The sequence below is a fragment of the Siniperca chuatsi genome, linkage group LG21 (assembly GCF_020085105.1).
Source record: "Siniperca chuatsi isolate FFG_IHB_CAS linkage group LG21, ASM2008510v1, whole genome shotgun sequence".
In the NCBI taxonomy this organism is placed as follows: Eukaryota; Metazoa; Chordata; class Actinopteri; order Centrarchiformes; family Sinipercidae; genus Siniperca; species Siniperca chuatsi.
In genome coordinates, this window is record NC_058062.1 from 1,921,552 (window position 1) to 1,944,911 (window position 23,360).

Below are 23,360 nucleotides of genomic sequence, written 5' to 3' on the forward strand. Positions count from 1 at the left end.
TGAGTATCTGTTGATTAGCTAGTTTCACCTGAAACTGACCTAATTGTTTCCATGATGGCCCAGTAATCAGTAATCAGGCCTATTGTTTTCTGGCTGCACCTCCCTCATCACAGTTAAGTACCTGATTAGCATGTGATTGGCTTGACCACGGTGTTAATACACTGTGGTAAACTTTGGGCAGATTGAATCTCAGACCACCATTTCTGTTTAAAGAGGGGTTTTCTTTTTTCACAAAAATGGCTTCTTTGACATTCCTTGGCCTATTAGGTCAGTTTCAGGTGAAACTAGCTATTAACAGATACTCAGGTAGACTCCTTCCTGAGGGCGGGGCTTATGATACACAGAGTAGCTTAAATTTCTGAGTTTTCAGACCATTTTCACAATTGAGAATGACTTCCGGATGGGAGCCGAAACGTCTTGATTCTGAAAACAGTGTCCAGATGACTACGACTGAAACCTTTTCTACGATTCTTCCAACCATGTTGATGAAATGAAGCGGAAATATAACTTTTAATGAATGAATAAGCGTATTTCCGATGCCCCTGGATACCACAGAATACAATGTGAACAGTGTTCATAGTGACTACTTTCAACCAAAGAAATAGTCCCTACGAAAGGTGCTGACAGTGGATCAGACAGCGAGGCCCCCCGTTACACCTCCGATCGATCTCAGCGCGCCATCTCGAAGGACGCCTCAACTCCTTAAGTGCATCTGGAGGAGCGAGGACGCACAGCTGGATCTTTTGCGGAAGTCTTTTCGGCACCCGTGACGTATAAAAGAGGCGTGACAGTGGACAGATGATGCAGCTGTGCAACACGTCGTATGTGACTTTAAAGTGACGGCCCCGAAGCGAGGAGGTCTCATTTCGTTAAATGCCTGTTGCCTCGGCTCCTCGGCCTCAGGTAGGAGGAAGTACGACGCGAGGAGAGGAAGCGAGGAGGTTCAAAAGTGAGAAATGAGAAGAGGGGACAGTCTTTAGTCCACTGTGTAACCTGCATGGCCGTTCTGTTCTGTTTAATTCAACCAGAGAGATTATTTCTGTCTCTGAGGAGCTCTGACTCTTGAAAACGTTCGTGGAACTGAAACGGCACTGGGACCTAAGTCTGCCCTGCTCACTAAATATAATGTCTCTTTGCAAAATAGTCCAACATTTATGGGAAATATGCCTGTTTTCCATCAAAGCGACAGTGAAGTGAGACAAACAAGGACAATTCCTAAAGTGTTGGACTGTTCTCTACCGAAGCTGCCTCCGTGTTGAGATCTCCTGATCTCATGTCTAGTGTGTGAAACAGATCTATTATCTGATCCCTCCCAGTTCCTCCGACTCATTGTGTCAGAGGGGTCGAGGCCGATGCAGACCTGCGGTCTCTGGGCTCAGAGCTGGACTGTGTGTCGTCTTTGAGGGACTCCAGTTCCCCAGAGAAGCCTGGACAGCCTTACGGTGAGCCAGCCTGTGTGTGATGGAGAATCCAGCATTTCCCTCCAGCTGAGACAAAACCACAAGCACCTGTCTGAGAGAGAAATAAAACCTCGTTCACATCCACATCCGACTGATAGACATGCAGACCGCTGCTGCTTTCTGTCATTTTATTTATTCAAAGTATCTGTATTTTTCTTTTTGTCATTAAATCTTCACGTTCAGACTCAAACCAGCAGTGAACGGATTTACTAACAGGTGTCGTGTGTGAATCACAGCCTGATGGATCTTCTTCCTCTGAGCCATAAAAACTGTTAAAACACATCAGTGAGCCGCACTGTTGCACTGGGTGACATGTGGATTCATCCGCCGCTGAAAATAGTCCCCAACAGATGCACTATTTCCTCCTGGTTTGATAAAAACTACAGCGAGCAGCTGTTTGAGGAAATTACAGAGCCTTTTTTAAACAGGAAACTATATATCTGTGAGGTGTTTTTAAAGATTTACGTCTTCAGCGGGAACCAGTGAGGCAAACACATGCAAGCTCACATTCCTGGTAGATTACTCTGTAACGTGAACGCAGGATTTAAACTGTTTACCTCATGACTGTCGCAACAGAAGGTAAAATAGTGACTTTCCAGAGTTGTAAAACTATAAACTGCTGTGCGGCGTCTTAAGCCTTGAAACTCAGGAATCTGCTGTTCAAGCTGGATCCTGGATGTCTCACCGGTACCTGAAGCAGCGCGGCCCCCACCAACGCAGCCCTTTTTTTAAGGGGATTATTGTTTTTAGCATTTCTGCTTTATTATGATAGTGACAGCTGGAGAGAGACAGGAAAGGGGATGACATGCAGCAAAGGCCCTGGCCTGGAAACGTACCCGGCCCACTGGGCGCTCAGCCTTCGTACATGGACCGCACTCGACCAGGCGAGCTACCGCCTGTGTGTGTGTGTGTGTGTGTGTGTTGCAGTGAACCTGTGCAGAGGAGGGATGCTGTCGATGGCTTTGAGGCTGCTGCGCGTCGACACCACGTTGAAGCTGTCGCTGCAGTCACACGACACATGGAGGTGATGTCTGGGGTGTCTGTTTTCCACCATGACGATGAGCCCCGCCCAGCCGTGGGTCAGGTAGTAACACGTCATCCCCTCTCGACCCTGAAACCAGAGGTGGAGGAAGTACTCAGACCCTTCACTGTGAAAATACTCCACTACAGGTAAAAGTCCTGCATTTAAAACCTTACTGCAGTAAAAGTATGTGAGTATTATCAGTAAAACGCTTCCTGTCAGTGTTTTATTATATCTGATGTTTCTGGATTCATATTCCTGCTGCATTCATGTGTGTGTTGCATTTTACTGCTGCAGATGTTTCAGGTTGAGCTCATTTTAACTGCTTTATATACTGTTGGGGAGTTTAACCTGCAGCAATGCATGATGGTCTATAAGATCGTCACGTGTTTGTAGCGTCGCCGTCCTGTGAGAACCACGTATCAGAGAAACAGCCTGTTTTCATCTCTGTGACGATGCGTTTCCCAGCTGATCCGAGGGGGGGTTAAAGAGTTTATTCAGCTTCAGGAGGAGGAGAGTTTCCTCAGCACATGAAGGAAACTCTTCATCCTTCAGCTCGTCACAGACACCTGGAGATACGTGGTTTCCACTGGACAGGAAGGGGATGAAACGCTGTGATCTGTAAAGTAACTGAAGCCATCAGACAAACGTAGGGAAGTAAAAAGTCCAATATTTCCTCTGAGATGTCGGAGAGTGGAAGCAGAAAATGTAAATACTCAAGTAAAGTACCTCGAATTTGTACTTAAGTACAGTCCTTGAGTAAATGTCCTCTGCCTGACGCAGACGGCAGGTTAGTGCTCACCTGTTGTCACCTGTATGTACATTGCAGAGGAGTTAAAGTGTGTTGATGCCTCCACCTCAAAACACACAAATCAGTTGGAGTTATTTTCAGTCAGCTGTTGGTTTTGGATGTTTAGAGTTTAAATTGTTTTACCACTTCAGACTTAATTTTCTTCCTCAATTGCTTATTTACTGTGGAGTGCACCACATGGTTGCTATTTTATGTGGCCAATCAGAACGTACTGTAATAATGTTGTTGTTATATATCATATACTGTTATTCACTCTATATATATATATATATATATATATATATATATATATATATATATATATATATATATATATATATATATATATATGGCACGCCATTCTCTGTCCACCGCACTTTCTGTACAAAAACATCTACTGACCGAGAAAACGGCCTTTTGTTTTTCCAAGATAATCATCCCCTTCATCACGAGGAAACACTGAAACAAGATACAGGACGCATATGACTTTTGCATCTTTTAAGGCCTCGCAATAAAAACGCAAGTAAAGTACTAGGACACGAAGTTGAGATCTATCAGAACATGTGTTCTCAGTTTACTGCTAACTGGGTCCGAAGTGCCGACATCTGAGTGCAGTTTTTATGGAAAAAATACAAAGTCAAACTGGACTTTAATGGTCTCGCTCTCTACGACACAACTCTCTCATTATTAAATCAGCAGTAAAGTTACTTCAAACTGTTTTTTAATCTAATCGTCGGCAGTGAAGCATTATTTTCCTGACAAAATCCACCCGTTATTTATAACTACTGCATAAGCAGAGAGCAAACCAAACGTAAGGGCTCTTGTGATGCGTTCAGGAGCTCTTCATCAACACTTTTAACAGCAGGATTTTGCCCTCAAACAACAGCTAAAGTGGTGAATTACGGTAGTAAACGCATACAAACTCCAGGAACGCGTCTTTACCCGATCACCTGGTAACTTGGCATTACCTCGTGTCTCTCTCCTTTAGTTTCCGTCAGTTGGATGATGGCGTCGGCGATGGTGGTGTTGGAGGCCGTTACCTGCTCCACCATCACCAGTCTGGAGCTGTAGACTGCCAGCATGTAACCAGGCACCTCGGAGCCGCCGCAGCCCGCTGAAAAGACACAACAACGTCCTGCAAATTTCTTTTTCACACCTACTCACAAACTTCAGAATTAAAGCTGTTTATCACATTTAGATTTAAAAGCGCTCCTGAGACATGTTTAGAAATTATTGTACAATATGACGTAGAAAAGGTTTCAGTCGTAGTCGTCTGGACACTGTTTTCAGAATCAAGACGTTTCGGCTCCCATCCGGAAGTAATTCTCAATTGTGAAAAAATGGTCTGAGAACTCAGAAATTTAAGCTACTCTGTGTTGCTTAAGCCCCGCCCTCAGGAAGGAGTCTACCTGAGTATCTGCTGATTAGCTAGTTTCACCTGAAACTGACCTTTTTGTTTCCATGATGGCCCAGTAATCAGTAATCAGGCCTATTGTTTTCTGGCTGCACCTCCCTCATCACTGTTAAGTACCTGATTAGCATGTGATTGGCTTGACCACGGTGTTAATACACTGTGGTAAACGGTTGGCAAGTTGAATCTCAGACCACCATTTCTGTTCAAAGAGGGGTTTTCTTTTTTCACAAAAATGGCTTCCTTGACTCCTCGTTCAAACCAGCTCTTCTCTCTACTTCTATCTCCACCTCGCCGTCTTCAAATGTGCGGTTTGTAGCTTTTACATGCAAATGCACGGCGCTCTGCAACCCCGAGTTAGCGTGTCGTCTGTGTTGTGACGCGCTAACTCAGGATTGCAGAACAGCGTGCATTTGCTGAAAACAGTGTCCAGATGACTACGACTGAAACTTTTTCTACGATGGAACGCTCCTGGACGAATGAGGGACTACACCGTCCCGTACAATATGACATTGGTCATGATAAATGAGACTTAATCTGAAGTAATACATGACTCGTGACTCAATAGGGTAGTTTAAGATTACTATTTGGAGCTGCCGTTAGCTCCAAATGCACATCTGATTGGATGTTATACCACTTTTTTATATATGTTAAGACATTTATTGTTAAAAGTGAGAAAAATAATTACGCACTACTCGCTACAAGACCAACAGCAATCACACAAAAATAAAACTTAATTAGTTTATTTATATAGCACATTTGATACTAAAAGATGGGATACAATGTGTTTCACAAAAGATGAAAAAACAAAAAGACAGATGCAAGAAATAGGAACATTAAAAACAGCAGAAAGGATTTTAAAAAAAACTAATAAAATGAATGGTAAATAAATGACAATGAGGTAAAACTTAGTAAAAGTTTGTTTGAAAAGATGAGTTTTAAGTTTTCTTTCTCTGCAGGGAGACTGTTCGAGTCTGGAGGCGTATGAACTAAATGCTGGATGGGGGGAAAGAGTTAAACGGGTTTACCAATATCAGCAGACGGACTTCAGTCAGTTTATATCTGACCAGATGAGGAAATGTGAGCCAGAAAACTCTCATGAAGTGTTTAACCAGCAAACCCACTGGTTGTACCCTCTTTATTTGCTAGCAAGGCCACTGAGGCGACTACATCCATTTTGATTTGCAAATTGTTGGACTGTGAGTTTAGTTTAATTTAAGACTTAAGAAGTAAAAGAACCAGTCTGTCGGAGGTGCGGCCTTTGCTGAGCTTTAGCGGTTCCACTTTGGTATATATGTTCGTCTTTCCTCCATTATTTTTACTTTATTTTTCCTGTCTTTTCCTCTAAAGAATTCAGTTGTTGAGTGATGAGTGGTAAGCTTTGTTGTCAAGGAAATGTGTATATATATATATATATTTCAAGTTTGCTTTGAATAAGAAATAAATAGGTTTTAAAGAAGATAATATAAATCAGCATGTGTCTTGAAAAACAGCCTGACGTTGTCCTTACTTGTCCCCTCCGTGACGGCGCTGTGCCAGTGGTTAAAAGCGCAGCAGAGCACAGCGTATTCGCCCGGCTCCAGCATGACGTCGCAGCCCACGAACCTCCTCACGGAGCGCCGGCTGTGAGCCAGCAGACGACCCAGCGTCAGGGTGCCCGAGCTGTCGTAGGAGACCCGAAACACCAACACACACAGATCCAGCAGGTGGCTCTCTGCTGTGTCCCATCGCCTGAGGACGCAGGAGGAAGAGAAAAGTTTAGGATGCAGCTTTTTATACATGGATCAGCCTGCAATCAGTTTCATCTCATTCTTTTATTGCCTCCTACATTTGCAAGGCGACCGAGGCTTTCTGACCTGGAAGCTTTGCACGCGGGGTGAATGTGACAACAAATAGGATTTGTCGCATGTGATTTCACCAAAAGGGGACGATGTGCCGAGACGAGGAGAGAGAAAGGAGGGTAAATGCTGTGGTCCAAATGATATGACTTCAGATTTATTCTCATTAAGGTGGAGAGAGTTTATCCAGGACTTCATGTCCTGAAGACAGTTACTGGGCTCTGATTGTTTGCTGTGGTTATTAGGATTTATTAGAGGAAAGTTTCTCTGAGCTCACCTTAAAGCTCAGTTTAACACCTGGACGTACCTGCAGGATTTATGACATCACATAAGCCAATCACGGTCCAGTATGCAACTGTGATGTGGAAACGTGAAGCTTTTTACTGAAGTAGGAGACATCTTGTGTCCAGCTGTTAAACTTTTGAAATGAACAATATTTGCATGTTCATACGTTCAGGATCTGGATTTAGAAGATGAAGACTTGACAGACGCAAATGATTATTTTATAGAGTATTTCTATGTCTTAAAACATGTCTGGAAGGGATCGATAACTATATTCCCTGCAGTATTTACTTTGTGATATGGCAGCAGTGAGAAGGTTTGTGTTGCCTCGTTACTGAGTACGAGACTACTCACTGCGATAGAGGGACAGTCGAAGGAACAGTTGGCTTGTTAAATGTGTGTTACTGAAAAGGAGAAGACACAAGCAGCCCAAACCGACCAATCACAGTTCTTGTTGTCTCCACGTACTATCTCTAATGTGTTGCACAGAACAGCTCAGACAAGTAGCTACAGTTAAGGTGTAGCTTGCATCTATTAATACCGCTTAATGCTAATACATCATGAGACGGTGTCGTCCCTCATTCGTCCAGGAGTGATCCATCATAGAAAAGGTTTCAGTCGTAGTCATCTGGACACTGTTTTCAGAAACAAGACGTTTCAGCTCCCATCCGGAAGTCATTCTCAATTGTGAGAAAATGGGACGGGAACTCAGAAATGTAAGCTACTCTGTGTTACATAAGCCCCGCCCTCAGGAAGGAGTCTACCTGAGTATCTGTTGATTAGCTAGTTTCACCTAAAAATGTGTGGTTTGCATCTAAAAGCCACAAACCACACATTTGAAGACAACGAGGTGAAGATTCTAAGTAGAGAGAAGAGTTGGTTTGAAAAAGGAGTCAAGGAAGCCATTTTTGTGAATAAAGAAAACCCCTCTTTGAACAAAAAATGGTGGTCTGAGATTCAATCTGCCCAAAGTTTATCACAGTGTATTAGCACCTTGGTCACGCCAATCACATGCTAATCAGGTACTTAACAGTGATGAGGGAGGTGCAGCCAGAAAACAATAGGCCTGATTACTGATTACTGGGCCATCATGGAAACTATTAGGTCAGTTTCAGGTGAAACTAGCTAATCAACAGATACTCAGGTAGACTCCTTCCTGAGGGCGGGGCTTATGTAACACAAAGTAGCTTAAATTTCTGAGTTCCCGTCCCATTTTCTCACAATTGAGAATGACTTCCGGATGGGAGCTGAAACGCCTTGATTCTGAAAACAGCGTCCAGATGACTACGACTGAAACCTTTTCTACGACTAATACATCATGTTGGTTGCTCAGCGTTTGTAAAATAAAGATTTATGTTGAACGCTGCACAGGCCGGAGGGTGGGCGCTGTCCTACCTGCTGCCCTGCTGGAATAAAGCCAGTTCCATGGCCGTCCTTTCCAGCACCGTGACGGACACCACCGTCACCGGGACGCCGGCTCCTCGCGGGAAAACACCCGGTACTCGAACCTCCTGCCAGTCTGAATGAATCTTACAGATATCCACTGAGTCAAAGTACCTGCCAGGGTCAAACACACACTCACAGACACGTGTGAACGCGTAAACACACAAACACACAAACACACACCTATGCAATATGGGACTTTACAGTTGCCTTTGTTACTTATATGTTTGTCAAGTAAATGCAAAGATTGTCTTGCATTTACTTATTTTATTAATGAATTCATGTTTTTTTTGTTTTCTGACTAAGCAGTCACAATATATGACGCAGTTTAAACTGTGAAGAATTTTAGAGATCACAACGTACAAAAACTACAAAAGCTTGTTTTAGTTTTTAAATTCCTGACCTACCTGATGAAATCCCAGAAGTCCATCCAGAACAGGCCGTCCTCGGCCCGCTGGGCGCAGAGCTCCCTCTTCAGGTGCGGAGGCCAGCTTGGCCAGTCGTCCGCCCAGGGTCCAGTCCAGGAGAAGCGACCCCACGGGTTCCTCAGCTGCAGTAATCTGAAACAGGAAGAAGACGTTAGATTCTGCATTATAACAATTAAATCTCAAAATACAGTTCGTGCGAGCCTAGAAAGAGTAAAGGTGTTCGAATGTTTGCACTTATACTTAAGAAGCTGTGTGTTACAGTTACAGCCTCGTGTTACTCTGTAAGGTAGCATTTAACAGATTTTAAATTTGGGAGAAATAAAGCACTGGCATTGGGTTTGTATTTGGTGTTTGGGAATCTGTATCGGGAGGGAAAGTCAGATTGTTGCAGCCTTGCTGAAACTCCTCAAACGTGCTGCAGCGTAATCCTCCTCTGGTGTTAAAGACAGTGACTGAGCATGCTGCTTCACACTATAACTCTGTCTTCAGCTGTATTCTGGTGAAGTGCTGCCTCTGGGACAAACTGAGCATACAGAAGATAAGCTTCGGGGTGTAGTATCACTTAATCTGCCCGTACCTTTCCTGGGACCGACTCCTCACCTGTGACCGTCGACATCTCTCACATCGAGGACAGAGTAAGCGTGTCGTGGACGTAAACCCAGGGCCTCGTACTCCGTGTCATCCACCTTCATGTTACCACCTCCACAAGACGCCCCCATCAGGAAACTAGCAGCGCAAAAGAGTTCATTTTTGAACAGATTCAAATGAAACCCCCCCCCTCTCAGATTGTCTCCTGACACTCACCCTGCTTCTTTGGAGCTCAGCATTTTGGCCCAGATGAGGTCTGTGTCGATGGGTTCTTCCTTGGGGTTGGTGGCACTGACCTGGAGGGCCAGCGACTCGCAGGGGGCCCCGGTCAGCGTGGACAGGCCCTCGATAGCACGACCTGCCTGCAAAGCAAAGTAGGAACCGTGGAGCTTGGCCAGTGCTTTTTCAATCAGAGCCACCCAAAGCTGCTTCCGCTGGGCCTGGAGAGGGACGATGAGGGAAAAAAAGGATTAGGAGAATTTATATTTAAGTAATTATCTCCTGTACCAAGGATTAAAAACCATATCTGGTGATGGGCAGAGGAACATCAGCCTTTCATATTAAGAGATAAAATGGAAACAGAACTCAAGATGGAAAATATCCAAAGACAACTGGCGCGATATCTTTAAGTAACATACGTCAGCTCCGGCCTGTGGCAAGAGATCTTTACATCTAAGACTAAGAGTAGGTTTACACAGCTATCACGCTGGAAACGGTGCGGATTCATTTATCCCGGTGTCAGAAAATGGGAACATTTTGTGATGATGTATAGGTAGTGTTGAAAGTGATTCTATGGGTTCAACCTGACGTAAGTAAGGGATAATGCCCGACTCGGACGTTCTGGCCTCCAGTCGTCCATTAAGTCCTGATAATGGAGACCTCGAAGGGCATTGTCCCGCTTATACCACGGCCACGGTAAAGTTTTTCCACAAGCCATGACTCAGTTTCCCTGGTATCACCTGAGGGTTTGACTACTACCTGGAACAATCATTACCATCCCATATGGTTCTTATGCAATGGAAACTTTGTTCACCGCTCCAGTAAATAGGACGAACCTTAGATACGACGAGATATTTCTAGATTTCACTCTGTACGTTGTTGTGTTGTGTGTTTTGAGCAAACTAGGAGCTAAAATACGGCGTCAGTTACGGACTTGTGATGGGTAACGTATTTACTTTTGCTTGATACGTGAAAATAACAAACAGTTGAGTGTTCAGGGCTGAATGTTTCACCTGAGAGAAGAGGAGGTGGCCGTTCTCGTCACACGGCAGCATGTCGTCCACCAGCACGGTGGTCCACGAGCCGTCTTTGCATAGACGCACCTGATAGGCTCCTTCCGCACACAGCGAGCGAGTCACCATCACTTTCTCCACCAGCTCGGGACGTTCGGCCAGAACAGCCAAGGCACTCAGGAACCTGTTCTCCGACACATTCAGCCCAGCACACATACTGCAGTTTAAAGGACTGCAGCTGCTTCAAGCCTACGGGGGGGGTCTGATACTGACAAGAGTTTTAATGTATCCTGGAGGAAGCCTTCAATCTGTGAATAAAGTATTAAAGCAGGCAGAATAATACAGAAATGTAATACACACAATCATTTAACAGTACTGCAGGGTTATGTGAGGTACAGTAGTTAGAAGTGTTTCATTATCATTATTATGAGTCATCACATTTTCCCATAATTTTTCTGTTTTTTCAAGCAGGACGGCTTGTTACGTCACTATCCTCTGCTCTCAAGCACTGCAGCCTTAATAAAAATGGCTTCATATCTTCACGAGACATTTGCACGCACAGATTTGATCTCAACTTGTGCGTAAAAGCAAAATAAACACTTTTGACGGATTTCGATATTGTAAAAAAAAAAAACAAACCCAAACAGCTGACAGCCGACAGATGTTTTTTGGTTTCTTGTTTTGATTTTAATGTGTGGGGCTGAGTTGGCTCACCAGCAGTTACCCAGAAGTCCCTGCAGGATGTCAGATGGGCGAAGCGTGCGGAAAACGGACCACTTCACCGCGCGGTCTCTCAAGCTGCAGCAGTTGATTTCTGGAGGACGGAGCCACTTCTTGACGCGATGCTGGACGCTGTCGTCCACCGGGAAGCCTACGGACTTTGGACTAGGAGGGAAGCGATCATCCACAAACGTCACTTTGTTCTGGGAAAGAGTCAAATCACAGAAACAACTGAACCTCAAGTACAAGCAGACTTTATGACAAAAATATGAGAAAAAGGGCTAAATGTGTGGTTAACGCTCAGATTCAGCTCCTAAATGTTTCTAACTAGTGGGGGAAGCAACATTTTAAGTTTGATCTCACAAGCCGACTCTATGACTGATGTGTTTTTAACATCCGCGAGCATCAGAAACAGGTAGGGCTCCACGCTGTTAAGACTAATGGTAAGAAGCATGCAGCAGCCTCCTTAATTATGACATAATTATAATAATGACATCTTAACGTGACGTCAGTACAGCTCACCAACCTAAACAGCTTCATGGCAGTGTTTTGTGGTATTTCTGACGTGTTCGTCTCATTACTGTCAGTTTTGGATTTGTATTGGTTATTTTTATGGTTTTAGACAGATGTTGGGTCGTTTTACGGCGCCATTTGTGTTGTTTTTATGATGAAATCTTTTATATGATCGCATTAGAAATGTTATTCATGATTTTATAGTTGCACTTCTGTTTATTTCTGTTTATTTTGTGGCATATGTTTGCGTCATCTGTCTCATGATGTACGTTGTTGTTGCTGCCTCAATGAGGCTTTCCTGGTTAAATAAAGGTTAAATAAAAAGAAGAAAAGGGTACAGGTAGGGTCAGGAGTTGAGGATTCACCTGCTAAACGAGCATGCTACTTAAAAAAAAGGTAGAAGTAAACATTTCCATCGCAGTTAGAGACATATGATATGGATTTTGACCAGCATGGCTGCCAAACTGCACGTTTTCATTCACCATCCCAGTACAAGGTCACATGCTGCTGATCCACACTGTCATGGGGTTTTTACAGTTTCGTTACTTCAACTGCATGGTTTACTATCATGGAGTTACACTAGTTTTGGTATAAATTCTTGTTTTCAGGGCAAGTTACGTCTTCTCTCCATCCTAGTGGATCGTTAACTTAAAGAGAACCTCAGGACATGTTTTAAGACATAAAAATAAATCCAGAATCTATGAATATCCAAATATTGTTAATTTCATAAGTTTAACAGGCTTCAAGTTTCCACATCACACTTATGTAAGTTTCATGCTGGACCGTGATTGGCTCCAAACTAGTTGTGATGTCATAAATCCTGCAGGCACGTCCAGGTGTGAAACCGAGTTTTAAAAGGTGATTCAATTCAGTTTTATTTATATAGCGCCAATTCATAACAGAAGTTATCTCACTGCATTTTTCCTATAGAGCAGGTCTAGACCGAACTCTTTATAATATTATTTACAGAGACCCAACAAATCCCACCATGAGCAAGCATTTGGTCACAGTGGCAAGGAAAAACTTTCTTCAAGAGGCAGAAACCTCGAGCAGAACCAGACTCAGGGGGGGCGGCTGTCCGAGAGAGAGAGAGGGGATAAGGTTAGGGAGGCACAATACAAAGACCACGTAGAATTTTTTATTTTTTTTAAATAGTAGAATAGTATTTATAAATTATTAATTTTAAATTAATAAATTAGTAATAATAGGAATGACAGCTATAGGAAGAACAATGTCAGTATTAGTAACAGAGCCAATAACACGGCAGCGGCGGATGGCCGCCCACCATTGAGTCTGGTTCTGTCCGAGGTTTCTGCCTCTTAAAGGAAGTTTTTTCTTGAATTGAATTGAATAACAACAACTGTAGTAGCAGTTTTCGAGCAGGAACACGGGGGCAGCAGGCGGCCCACAACCACAGATCCAGACTCTGCAGCTCTGGAGGCAGAAATACCTGCTGAAAGCGACAGAAGGAGAGAGGAGAGAAACGAGAAAGCACAGAACTACGGGAGAGAGAAGATGAGGTGAACTCAGAGAAACTTTCCTCCCTCAGCAGATGAAACTGCACAGTGAAGGAACAATAAGCTGTTCCATGTTTGAGGGGGGAGGGCTTGAAATTGGAGTATCCTGCTAGCTTGAAGGTTTATCTTGTAAAGGCGATACTCTAACTGAGCCTGAGTCGTATACAAACCTCTCTGCAGAAGCTGACGATGTCCTCCCACAGCTCTTTGGCCTCTCCTTCATCACTCTGTCGCAGCGCCTCCACCAGCATGCTCTCCTTCCTCTTTGGGGACAGAGCTGGTTTCAGCTGGGCGACGTGTTGCTGAGGAGTGCGGCAGGCCAGGCAGTGTTTGGCTTTGACCTTGTTGATGAGCGTGCATGCCAGACATGACCACTCCTCTGTCCTGTTGACGGGGACCGCACACGGCGGGAACGATACCGCGGCGTCTGGCGCAGGCGACAGCGGGGACATTTCCTCCTTCAGGATGCTGAGCCGTCTGCCGGGCAGGAGCTCCGGTTGGGCGGACAGATGTGAAACGGCGAGCGTTGACGGAGAAGGACTTAGGTTATGTGTCTGACTGAGGCAACCTTCTGGAGGTGGCACCTCTCTGCGACTGCAGGGAAGAGGGTTATTATGACCTGAAGACGCCACACTGAGCACTGAGGAGCTCGTGTGTGGATATGAAGCTTCTACCGGTAAACATTCTCCTCGGGTTGATATAGAAAGGGATAGCGCCCCCGCTGCAGGTTCTGGTTTTTGTACTCCTGTTTGATCGCAGACTTCAGGCACGAGCAAGGCGTCAACAGGGATTTGGGGGAGGGACAGTTTGCGTGGTCCGCCACAAGCAGAGCAGGACATGGAGGTAGGGGTGTTCTGCAGAGTGCACCTCAAACATTCCCAAACCAGGCTGTTTTTATCTGTACCTCCGGGCTGTTTTTGATTTTGCCGCGCGCACGGCTCAGTGGACGATGGCCTCAGGGGACCGGAGCAGCTACTGGAGCGCTGAGGCTGGGGCTGGTCTTCAGATGAGCCCCGGAGTCGGTCCAGTGCTCCCTTGTAGCCACACAGAGAGCAGACCAGACTGTCAGGGGGGTTGGCCAGCGTACAGCGTGGGCAGGACCAGCGACCCTCCTCCCTGCTGGTCCCGTGCCACACCCACCGGGAGTCGGGTCTTCGCCGAGGGGCTTCACAGATGGAGCAGCGGGGGGCACCGGCTGCGTTGAGGAAAGTACAGCAGCCACAAGCCCACTGGCTCCTCTGCATGGGCATCGAACCGGAAGAGAAACTGGAGAGAAAACACAATACTTCAGAATCATAGTTTGGATTTGATATTTATTATATTTATTATATTATATGCTATATTCTATATTCTTCTTTCCATTTGTATTATATATATAGTAGTGTATTATTTCTGTATAGTGTGTGTAAATTAAATATACTGCACATATATCATATATTACACTATTCTAATATATTAGTATTAACATTGTATGTATGTATGTTTGTATATATCAGTGATACCTATACCTATATATTATATTTAGTTGACACATCGTGGCTGCCAGAGTTGCAATACTGGATTTCTTTTGTACAGATATTTGCACAATTCCTTTATATCCTAGTCCTAAGGTGATGTAATAAATATATATATATATATATATATATATATATATATATATATATATATATATATATTTATTTAATTTCTTCTCTTATTTTTATTTATTTCCTCTTAGCCTGTCTCTGTGCTGCTGGAACATGTGAATTTACTCTCTGGGATCAATAAAGTCATATCTTATATTGGGCCTTAATCTGTCTCTTATAATTGATGAATATATTTTGATTTAATTGATTAAAGAATTGAGCAGTAAACGATTAGTTTTATGTTTATGATGGGCCCTGGAAGAGTTTTGTCGTCCTCTGAAATATTTTTTTTTAGTGGATGCTAACACTGCACTGTGTCAAGAGAATCATTCAGGGATGGTTAGTTCCAGTTTGGGGTGTTTCCTGTGACTTTAGCACGCCAATGGTTAAATTCACTGATATAACACCCACCACAAACATCTGCTAATAGCAAGTGTAATGCGAAAAATATCAGAACTGTCTTCAGCTGAACTCTGGTTTTATGTAACTGTAAAATCCCCAAGGGGAGAAACGGAGGAGAAAGCTGGGAAGACGAGGGGAAAAAATCCAAATATAAACGGGCGCATTAGCAGTTCTTGCATTTTTCTAAACCCTGCGGTGGCTCGGAGGACGAAATTAAAATGCATGAATATGGAAATGAAACAAGAAGCTGCAGTACGGCAGCAACATTAACTGTTTGACTGGTCCCTCACAGACGCTGATAGATCACACCTTCCTCGTGTATTATCTCGGCCGTTTCACCAACAGTAAGACTGGTGTGTGCAGAGAGTTCAGGCCTTTGTAAGACACTGAGTTTGGTACAAAAACACTGTTAAACATCTAAGATTTATGTTCCAGAACAGACCCAGATCATCTGTGCGGTGGCCTCCAGGGGGAAATTTAGACTCGATGAGCCTGTGGGACTCCTCTGCGGAGGCTGGCCCACATTTTCTAGCTGCGCTCGAAGCAGCTTTGGCATCAAGCCTGAAACTTCCAGCACAGCCCAACCTGGACGGGTGACTGCAGCGCAAACTGTCTCTGACATGCAGGCGATTCTGCGAGGAAGAGCTCGGCGAGTACTTCTGAACTGTGGTGGAAATGCACGAAGCTACTGTCATTACTCATTTTGTAAATAACACCTGGTCTTCACATGAACTGATGGGCGTCTCCAAACATTTTTGTAAGTGTTTTATTTATTTACTGAAGCTGTTTGTTTTATGTCTGTACCTAAAAGATAATCCAGTGGTGTGAATGAATGGAGCTACTGTATTTACTTTTGGTTTATTTATCTTTCTATAGACTATATATTGAAGCTAAATTGATATTTTACTCCATTGCAAATTCATTATTTCCAATAAAACACAGTTAAAAAAATATCCACTGATAGTTTGTAAACAATAACTGGTCTTCAGATTAACTGACAGGTGTCTCAGTTTTACGTATTTCATTTATTCACTGCAGCTGGCTTGTTAAGTGTAATCTGTAATCATAAGGATTAATTTAGACTTTTTCTTAAATAGTTTTTAATGGATGACTTTCTGAGTACATCAAGTTTTCACAGGTCTGCTTCTATTAATCCTCAACATTACAAATCTTCTCAAATTCAGTAAAAACATTTTACGGGAAATTTCTTTGCAAATGTGCAGTGTAAAAGCTTCAAAGTTGTTATTAATTATTAGTCATAACTTAATTATTTATCACAAGATTTATGTCAAATGTGATCATGTAATTCTGGACGCCACCTTACACACAAAATCTGTTTTAAAAAGCCTTTTATCAAAGTTACCACTTAGTTTTTATTGGGTATTTAACGCTCTGTACTTTCTATCTGCCCGATTTTGCTGAATAAATAGAGTTTATTATTATAAATCATAAATGATATTATATAAATCAAAATATGCAGCTTTGTTGGCTTTATTCATAAATACAACATGATGTTTTTTTCTAATATATTTTAGCTTCAGAAAACAAGTAGATGCATTTAATATTTCCGCTGTAGCTCGTCCTCCACCTGCTTGATGCTGAGAAAACTCTTAAACAGCTCCACAAACACGCCCGACATTTCCTGCATTTAGAGGATTTCCTGCACAGAAGTTCAAAGCAGGTGATATTACTAATCTGATCATCATCTTTCAGATGTCACTGCCGGTCCATTTTGATCTTCACGCATCGAACGAAATGCAGAGATGTCTGCGGACCCAAATTCCCTCTGGAAAGCGCGTGCGTGCATTTGCAGACGAGCGTCTGCAGTTCAGTCATCGGGGATTTCCCTGGTAGCGTTACGTTTCCTGTCAGAGAGTAACTCGACTCCTGCTTGGACCGAGTCTGATGGAGGCCGGGACAATGTGGCAGCAGAGAGGACAGACTGTACACAGCGCATTGGACGGAGATACAGTAATAATTAATAAGTGGAGATCTGAACAAAACTCGGGAAGGCTGGGGTTTACTTTATATCGACTAATTCATGAAAAATTCATAACCACATGCTCGAGCCCAGGACGTCCACAGAAGTGTAGAATATAAACTAAACATCTGCTCCATTCTGCATCACACTGAAGGTGCAATGTGTGGCACAATAACATTAATAAATCATCATAATCACTCATTTTTACTCGTAGAATTAACAAACAAACAAGAAGCCTTTAACCTGTATTTATATTATGTGCTTCTGGTTATCAAGCTCCTCTCCTGTGGAATCAGGTCCCAGTTTGGGTTCGGGAGGCAGACACCATCTCCACATTAAAGAGTAGGCTGAAGACTTTCCTCTTTGATAAAGCTTATAGTTAGGGCTGGCTCAGGTGAGTCCTGAACCATCCCTTAGTTATGCTACTATAGGCCTAGACTGCCGGGAGACTTCCCATGATGCACCTCTCTCCTCCTCTCCGTCTGTATATATTTTCATCCCATTACTGCATGTTAGTAACTCGACATCTTCTCTCTCCCGTAGTTTTGTGCTTTCTCGTTTCTCTCCTCTCTCCTTCTGTCGCTTTCAGCAGGTATTTCTGCCTCCGGAGCTGCAGAGTCTGGATCTGTGGTTGTGGGCCGCCCCCGTGTTCCTGCAGAGTCTGGATCTGTGGTTGTGGGCTGCCCCCGTGTTCCTGCAGACTCTGGATCTGTGGTTGTGGGCCGCCTGCTGCCCCCGTGTTCCTGCAGAGTCTGGATCTGTGGTTGTGGGCCGCCTGCTGCCCCCGTGTTCCTGCTCGACAACTGCTGCTACAATTGTTGTTATTAGTCTTATTACTATCACTATCATTCCTATTATTGTTACTTTATTAATAGGTTTCTGCCTCTTGAAGGAAGTTTTTCCTTGCCACTGTTGCCAAGTGCTTGCTCATGGTGGGATTTGTTCGGTCTCTGTAAATAATATTATAAAGAGTTCGGTCTGGACCTGCTCTGTAGGAAAAGTGCAATGAGATAACTTCTGTTATGAATTGGCGCTGTATAAATAAATTTAATTGGGTCATATTTGGTTTGTTTTACAACTCATATCAGGAAGATGGCTCTAGGTCCTGCTCCAAGAAACATGTTCGCTGAGTTATTTGCATAAAGTCGTGGAGTAAAACCGATTCCGGCACACGGATAGATCTGAAAAGACATTTGTCACTAGCACTGAGATTTATTTCTGCTGTACAGCCTGAGTAAGAGTTGTGTCGGCATACTGCCACTTCTCTTGGTGATTTCCTTGGACAGAATCTCAGCCGAGGAGCGGAGAGTTTACGGTTTGGTGACCTCAGGACTGCATCTCTGCTTTTTGCTGACAGTGTAGTTACATAGGCTTAAAAGGGACTGTGACCTCCAGGGTGCTCTGTGCCGGTTTGCCAAGTGTGTAGCAGTTGTGATGAGTGTTTGCACCTCCAAGAAAACCAAGTGAAGGAATTCAAGTAGCTGGGGGTCTTGTTTACGAGCGGGTAAGATGCAGCCTGAGATAAACAGGCCAATTAGTGCTGTGCTGGCAGTGAAGTGAGCTGAGCCTGAAGGCGAAGATGCATCTGCGCGAGTTGAAAACATTTATCCCAGGACTTTACGAATCTGCTTCAGAAACACGTAGAGACGAGAGGAAAAAGGAGAGAGACTGGAGGACAGTAACAGAAGAAACCGGAGCTCCTGCTGAGATCAGTCAGAGGTTGAGCTGAACACAAAACACACGAGGTCAGTGCGTACGATGCTAGCTAACAGCTAACGTCCGTACAGTTGGTACTTGTCAGATTTGTGCGAATGATGCGAGGCGAAGATTTGTTTTGCTTTCTGTGTGAACACACCTTTAGATGTCTAAAGCAAAAACAGGGTTTCCCACTGAGTTTGTTTTATAGTGGGAACATCAGAAGTCATTTTGATATGTTTATTAAATATAATATTAGAGCTTCAGGGAAAACGAGCAGTGGAGCTACTTTGCACAGCAAAGATCAGGTACTTAATGAATGAGGAAGTCGTTTAAAACATCTAGTGACTTCACTGATAATGAGATGAGATGCGAAAGGATCTGTCAGGTTAAGCTCAGCAGGTGAGTAACTGATCGATCGCTTTGCAGTAATTAATCCAGGACTGTTCTCGCTGCATTACTGGTTGCTGACCGGCGCAAAGGCTGCTGGGACGGCCGGTCGACCATCGCTGTTTGCAGTCGGTGCTCGTGTCTCACCTGCGCTCTCTGTGCCTGCTGGGTCGGGGAAGCTGCCGAGGGATGGAGGTGCTTTGGCTGCTCCTCAGACATCCCATGATGGGGGAGGGGGGCAGAGCTGCACCCCGGGGTGCGGCATCACCCTCGGCGTCCTCAACAAGGGAGGAGGTGGAACCTCCCATGATGCTGCTGGCTCAAGTGGAAGCGTCCTGAGGGGGCAGAAGGAGAGTCGGCATCTGCTGATAGTGAAACAAACTCTGCTGGAATTTGACAGTTTGCTAAAAGTTATTTTTTCCAAACATAAATACCAAATATTCTCAGATTCCAGCTTCTGAAATTAGCAGTTTCATGGAGGAAGAAAATAGTTCCTGCATGAAACTGCTCACAACAAATCTGTGGATTATCTCGAATAACCGGCCTGTGATTTCTGGAAAGAGAAGTTGAGTTTTTCAAGCCGAGCGCCATGTAGTCCCATTATATTAAAAAACATGCAGACGTCTCTACGGGCGATATCTCCAAAACTCTGCAGCTCGTTTTGAAACTATCCAGATGGATAAACAGTGCTACAGGTGAAAGGAGACAGGTGTAGTTTTGATTTGGGGGTGAACTGCCCCTTTAAGGTAAGGTTTGGGTCAGAGTTTCAGCCCTGGTTGAGGCCACACAGTCTTCAATTTTTCATTTATTTAGTGACGAAAAGAATGCAATAATTTTCACATAAAATCACCATGTGTATCTTCTCCATGTTGGCTTAAAAACCGAGATTGAAAGTTCAGCTTTTGCCGGTCGACAGATCAAAATTCAACCTCGACATGGACAAGGAGAAATCTGAACATCCACAATTCCAACTAGGCAAACGAGAAAGATCATGCGATACAGTCGAAAGCTCCAGAACAGCTACAAAATGGACCCTGGGGTGAGACTGTTCTGCCAACTGCTGATTTCAAGGTCAAGAATGAACTTTTAATCTCAAATCCTGATTATTCTGTAACATCTGGTTCGTAGTTTTCCTGAATTCGACAATATATACACATCAAATCACACAGTAACAGTGCTGAATCATATGTATCACAACATAATGTCACACTCATTTCATATTAAACTGAAATCTGAAGGATTTTCAAACATTTTTATCGAAACATTTCGACTCTCCAGGCCTTTAACTGAAGGCTTCAGCTTTATATTGATCAGTATTGGCATCAGCATCAGCATCAGCGCCCTGCAGAGAAACAGTATTCAGAGCTTCATTAGTGAGGGACATTGCTCAGACTGTTAATTTGCCTCAGAGAGGGAACATACGGGTGTCATGTATTGCTTATTTTGGATATCTGGTTGCTCCTGCTCACTCCACAGTTTTGTCCTTGTGCAAGGACTTAAAATGTGTCCGATAAGCTCAGGAGCTCCAGCTTCAGGTGCGTGAGAGATACATTAAAAAATAATCATGACAAGAATTAAAACTGAATAAATGCTCTGGTTTGCATTAAGAAGGCGTGCACGCAGGTGGATTCCTCTGTACCTCGATGCAGACGCATCCCTTGCTGATACTGAAGTTCACGTAGACTTCAGGTGACCTGGTGCACCTGCAGTACAGCTGGTGGCTGAGTGAGAAACTGCAGAACAGCAGGAGGACATTCAGACAAACAGCAGCACGAACAGCCGGACTCACCTGGAGTGCAGACACGACACGTTGGTGCAAGAAGGGGATGGATGTTCCTGCCGGCTGTCTGAGACCTCCATGCATCCTCTGTGCATCCTCTGTGCACAGTCACCACTGCTCTCCTCTCATCAGCACCATCAAGCCACGGGGAATCAAAAACACTTCCTGCCACGTAATTCAAAATAAAGCTGCAGACCAACATGGGGTCACCAACACTTTTCCAGTAACTCAATCACAAATCATGTTGCAAGCAGAGCTGGCAAACATTTCCAGGTTCCAGCGTCTCACGTTTGAGGGTGTGGATTAAATTACCATTTAAAATAAAGGCACGGCACATTTAAAACGGAACATATTCATTTACAGTATAGCAGTGAACTTCATCATCTCTCAGAGGAAGTTCTGATCTTGACAGTTTGCTAAAAGTTATTTTTTCCAAACATAAATACCAAATATTCTCAGATTCCAGCTTCTGAAATTAGCAGTTTCATGTAGGAAGAAAATAGTTCCTGCATGAAGCTGCTCACAACAAATCTGTGGATTATCTCGAGTAACCGGGCCGTGATTTCTGGAAAGAGAAGTTGAGTTTTTCAAGCCGAGCGCCATGTAGTCCCATTATATTAAAAAACATGCAGACGTCTCTACGGGCGATATCTCCAAAACTCTGCAGCTCGCACCGAAACTATCCAGATGGATAAACAGTGCTACAGGTGAAAGGAGACAGGTGTAGTTTTGATTTGGGGGTGAACTGCCCCTTTAAGGTAAGGTTTGGGTCAGAGTTTCAGCCCTGGTTGAGGCCACACAGTCTTCAATTTTTCATTTATTTAGTGACGAAAAGAATGCAATAATTTTCACATAAAATCACCATGTGTATCTTCTCCATGTTGGCTTAAAAACCGAGATTGAAAGTTCAGCTTTTGCCGGTCGACAGATCAAAATTCAACCTCGACATGGACAAGGAGAAATCTGAACATCCACAATTCCAACTAGGCAAACGAGAAAGATCATGCGATACAGTCGAAAGCTCCAGAACAGCTACAAAATGGACCCTGGGGTGAGACTGTTCTGCCAACTGCTGATTTCAAGGTCAAGAATGAACTTTTAATCTCAAATCCTGATTATTCTGTAACATCTGGTTCGTAGTTTTCCTGAATTCGACAATATATACACATCAAATCACACAGTAACAGTGCTGAATCATATGTATCACAACATAATGTCACACTCATTTCATATTAAAATGAAATCTGAAGGATTTTCAAACATTTTTATCGAAACATTTCGATTCTCCAGGCCTTTAACTGAAGGCTTCAGCTTTATATTGATCAGTATTGGCATCAGCATCAGCATCAGCGCCCTGCAGAGAAACAGTATTCAGAGCTTCATTAGTGAGGGACATTGCTCAGACTGTTAATTTGCCTCAGAGAGGGAACATACGGGTGTCATGTATTGCTTATTTTGGATATCTGGTTGCTCCCTGCTCACTCCACAGTTTTGTCCTTGTGCAAGGACTTAAAATGTGTCCGATAAGCTCAGGAGCTCCAGCTTCAGGTGCGTGAGAGATACATTAAAAAATAATCATGACAAGAATTAAAACTGAATAAATGCTCTGGTTTGCATTAAGAAGGCGTGCACGCAGGTGGATTCCTCTGTACCTCGATGCAGACGCATCCCTGCTGATACTGAAGTTCACGTAGACTTCAGGTGACCTGGTGCACCTGCAGTACAGCTGGTGGCTGAGTGAGAAACTGCAGAACAGCAGGAGGACATTCAGACAAACAGCAGCACGAACAGCCGGACTCACCTGGAGTGCAGACACGACACGTTGGTGCAAGAAGGGGATGGATGTTCCTGCCGGCTGTCTGAGACCTCCATGCATCCTCTGTGCATCCTCTGTGCACAGTCACCACTGCTCTCCTCTCATCAGCACCATCAAGCCACGGGGAATCAAAAACACTTCCTGCCACGTAATTCAAAATAAAGCTGCAGACCAACATGGGGTCACCAACACTTTTCCAGTAACTCAATCACAAATCATGTTGCAAGCAGAGCTGGCAAACATTTCCAGGTTCCAGCGTCTCACGTTTGAGGGTGTGGATTAAATTACCATTTAAAATAAAGGCACGGCACATTTAAAACGGAACATATTCATTTACAGTATAGCAGTGAACTTCATCATCTCTCAGAGGAAGTTCTGATCTTGGCCTACGATCACCTGATCACACTGATTCAAGTGTTAAAATGTGC

At 43.8% G+C, this 23,360-nt stretch overlaps 1 protein-coding gene across 4 annotated transcripts; it reads right to left on the minus strand.

The window, feature by feature from the left end:
* Positions 1–443: 443 nt before the first annotated feature.
* On the minus strand, positions 444–21,508 carry LOC122869041 (calpain-15-like). 4 transcript variants are annotated; one of them, XM_044181583.1, is made up of 13 exons: positions 21,126–21,508; positions 19,484–19,671; positions 13,414–14,509; positions 11,208–11,416; positions 10,494–10,677; positions 9,478–9,701; positions 9,274–9,399; positions 8,653–8,805; positions 8,198–8,359; positions 6,193–6,413; positions 4,240–4,385; positions 2,393–2,571; positions 444–1,512 (listed from the first exon to the last, which is right to left on the minus strand). In XM_044181583.1, the coding sequence occupies exons 2-13, from the start codon at positions 19,642–19,644 to the stop codon at positions 1,335–1,337; spliced, it is 3,039 nt and encodes a 1,012-aa protein (XP_044037518.1). In that variant the 5' UTR covers positions 19,645–19,671; positions 21,126–21,508; the 3' UTR covers positions 444–1,334. The 4 variants fall into 4 exon arrangements, with proteins under 4 accessions (XP_044037518.1, XP_044037520.1, XP_044037519.1 ...); XM_044181585.1 differs by having other exon boundaries at positions 19,484–19,698; XM_044181584.1 differs by having other exon boundaries at positions 19,484–19,701.
* Between the last annotated feature and the right edge of the window lie 1,852 nt (positions 21,509–23,360).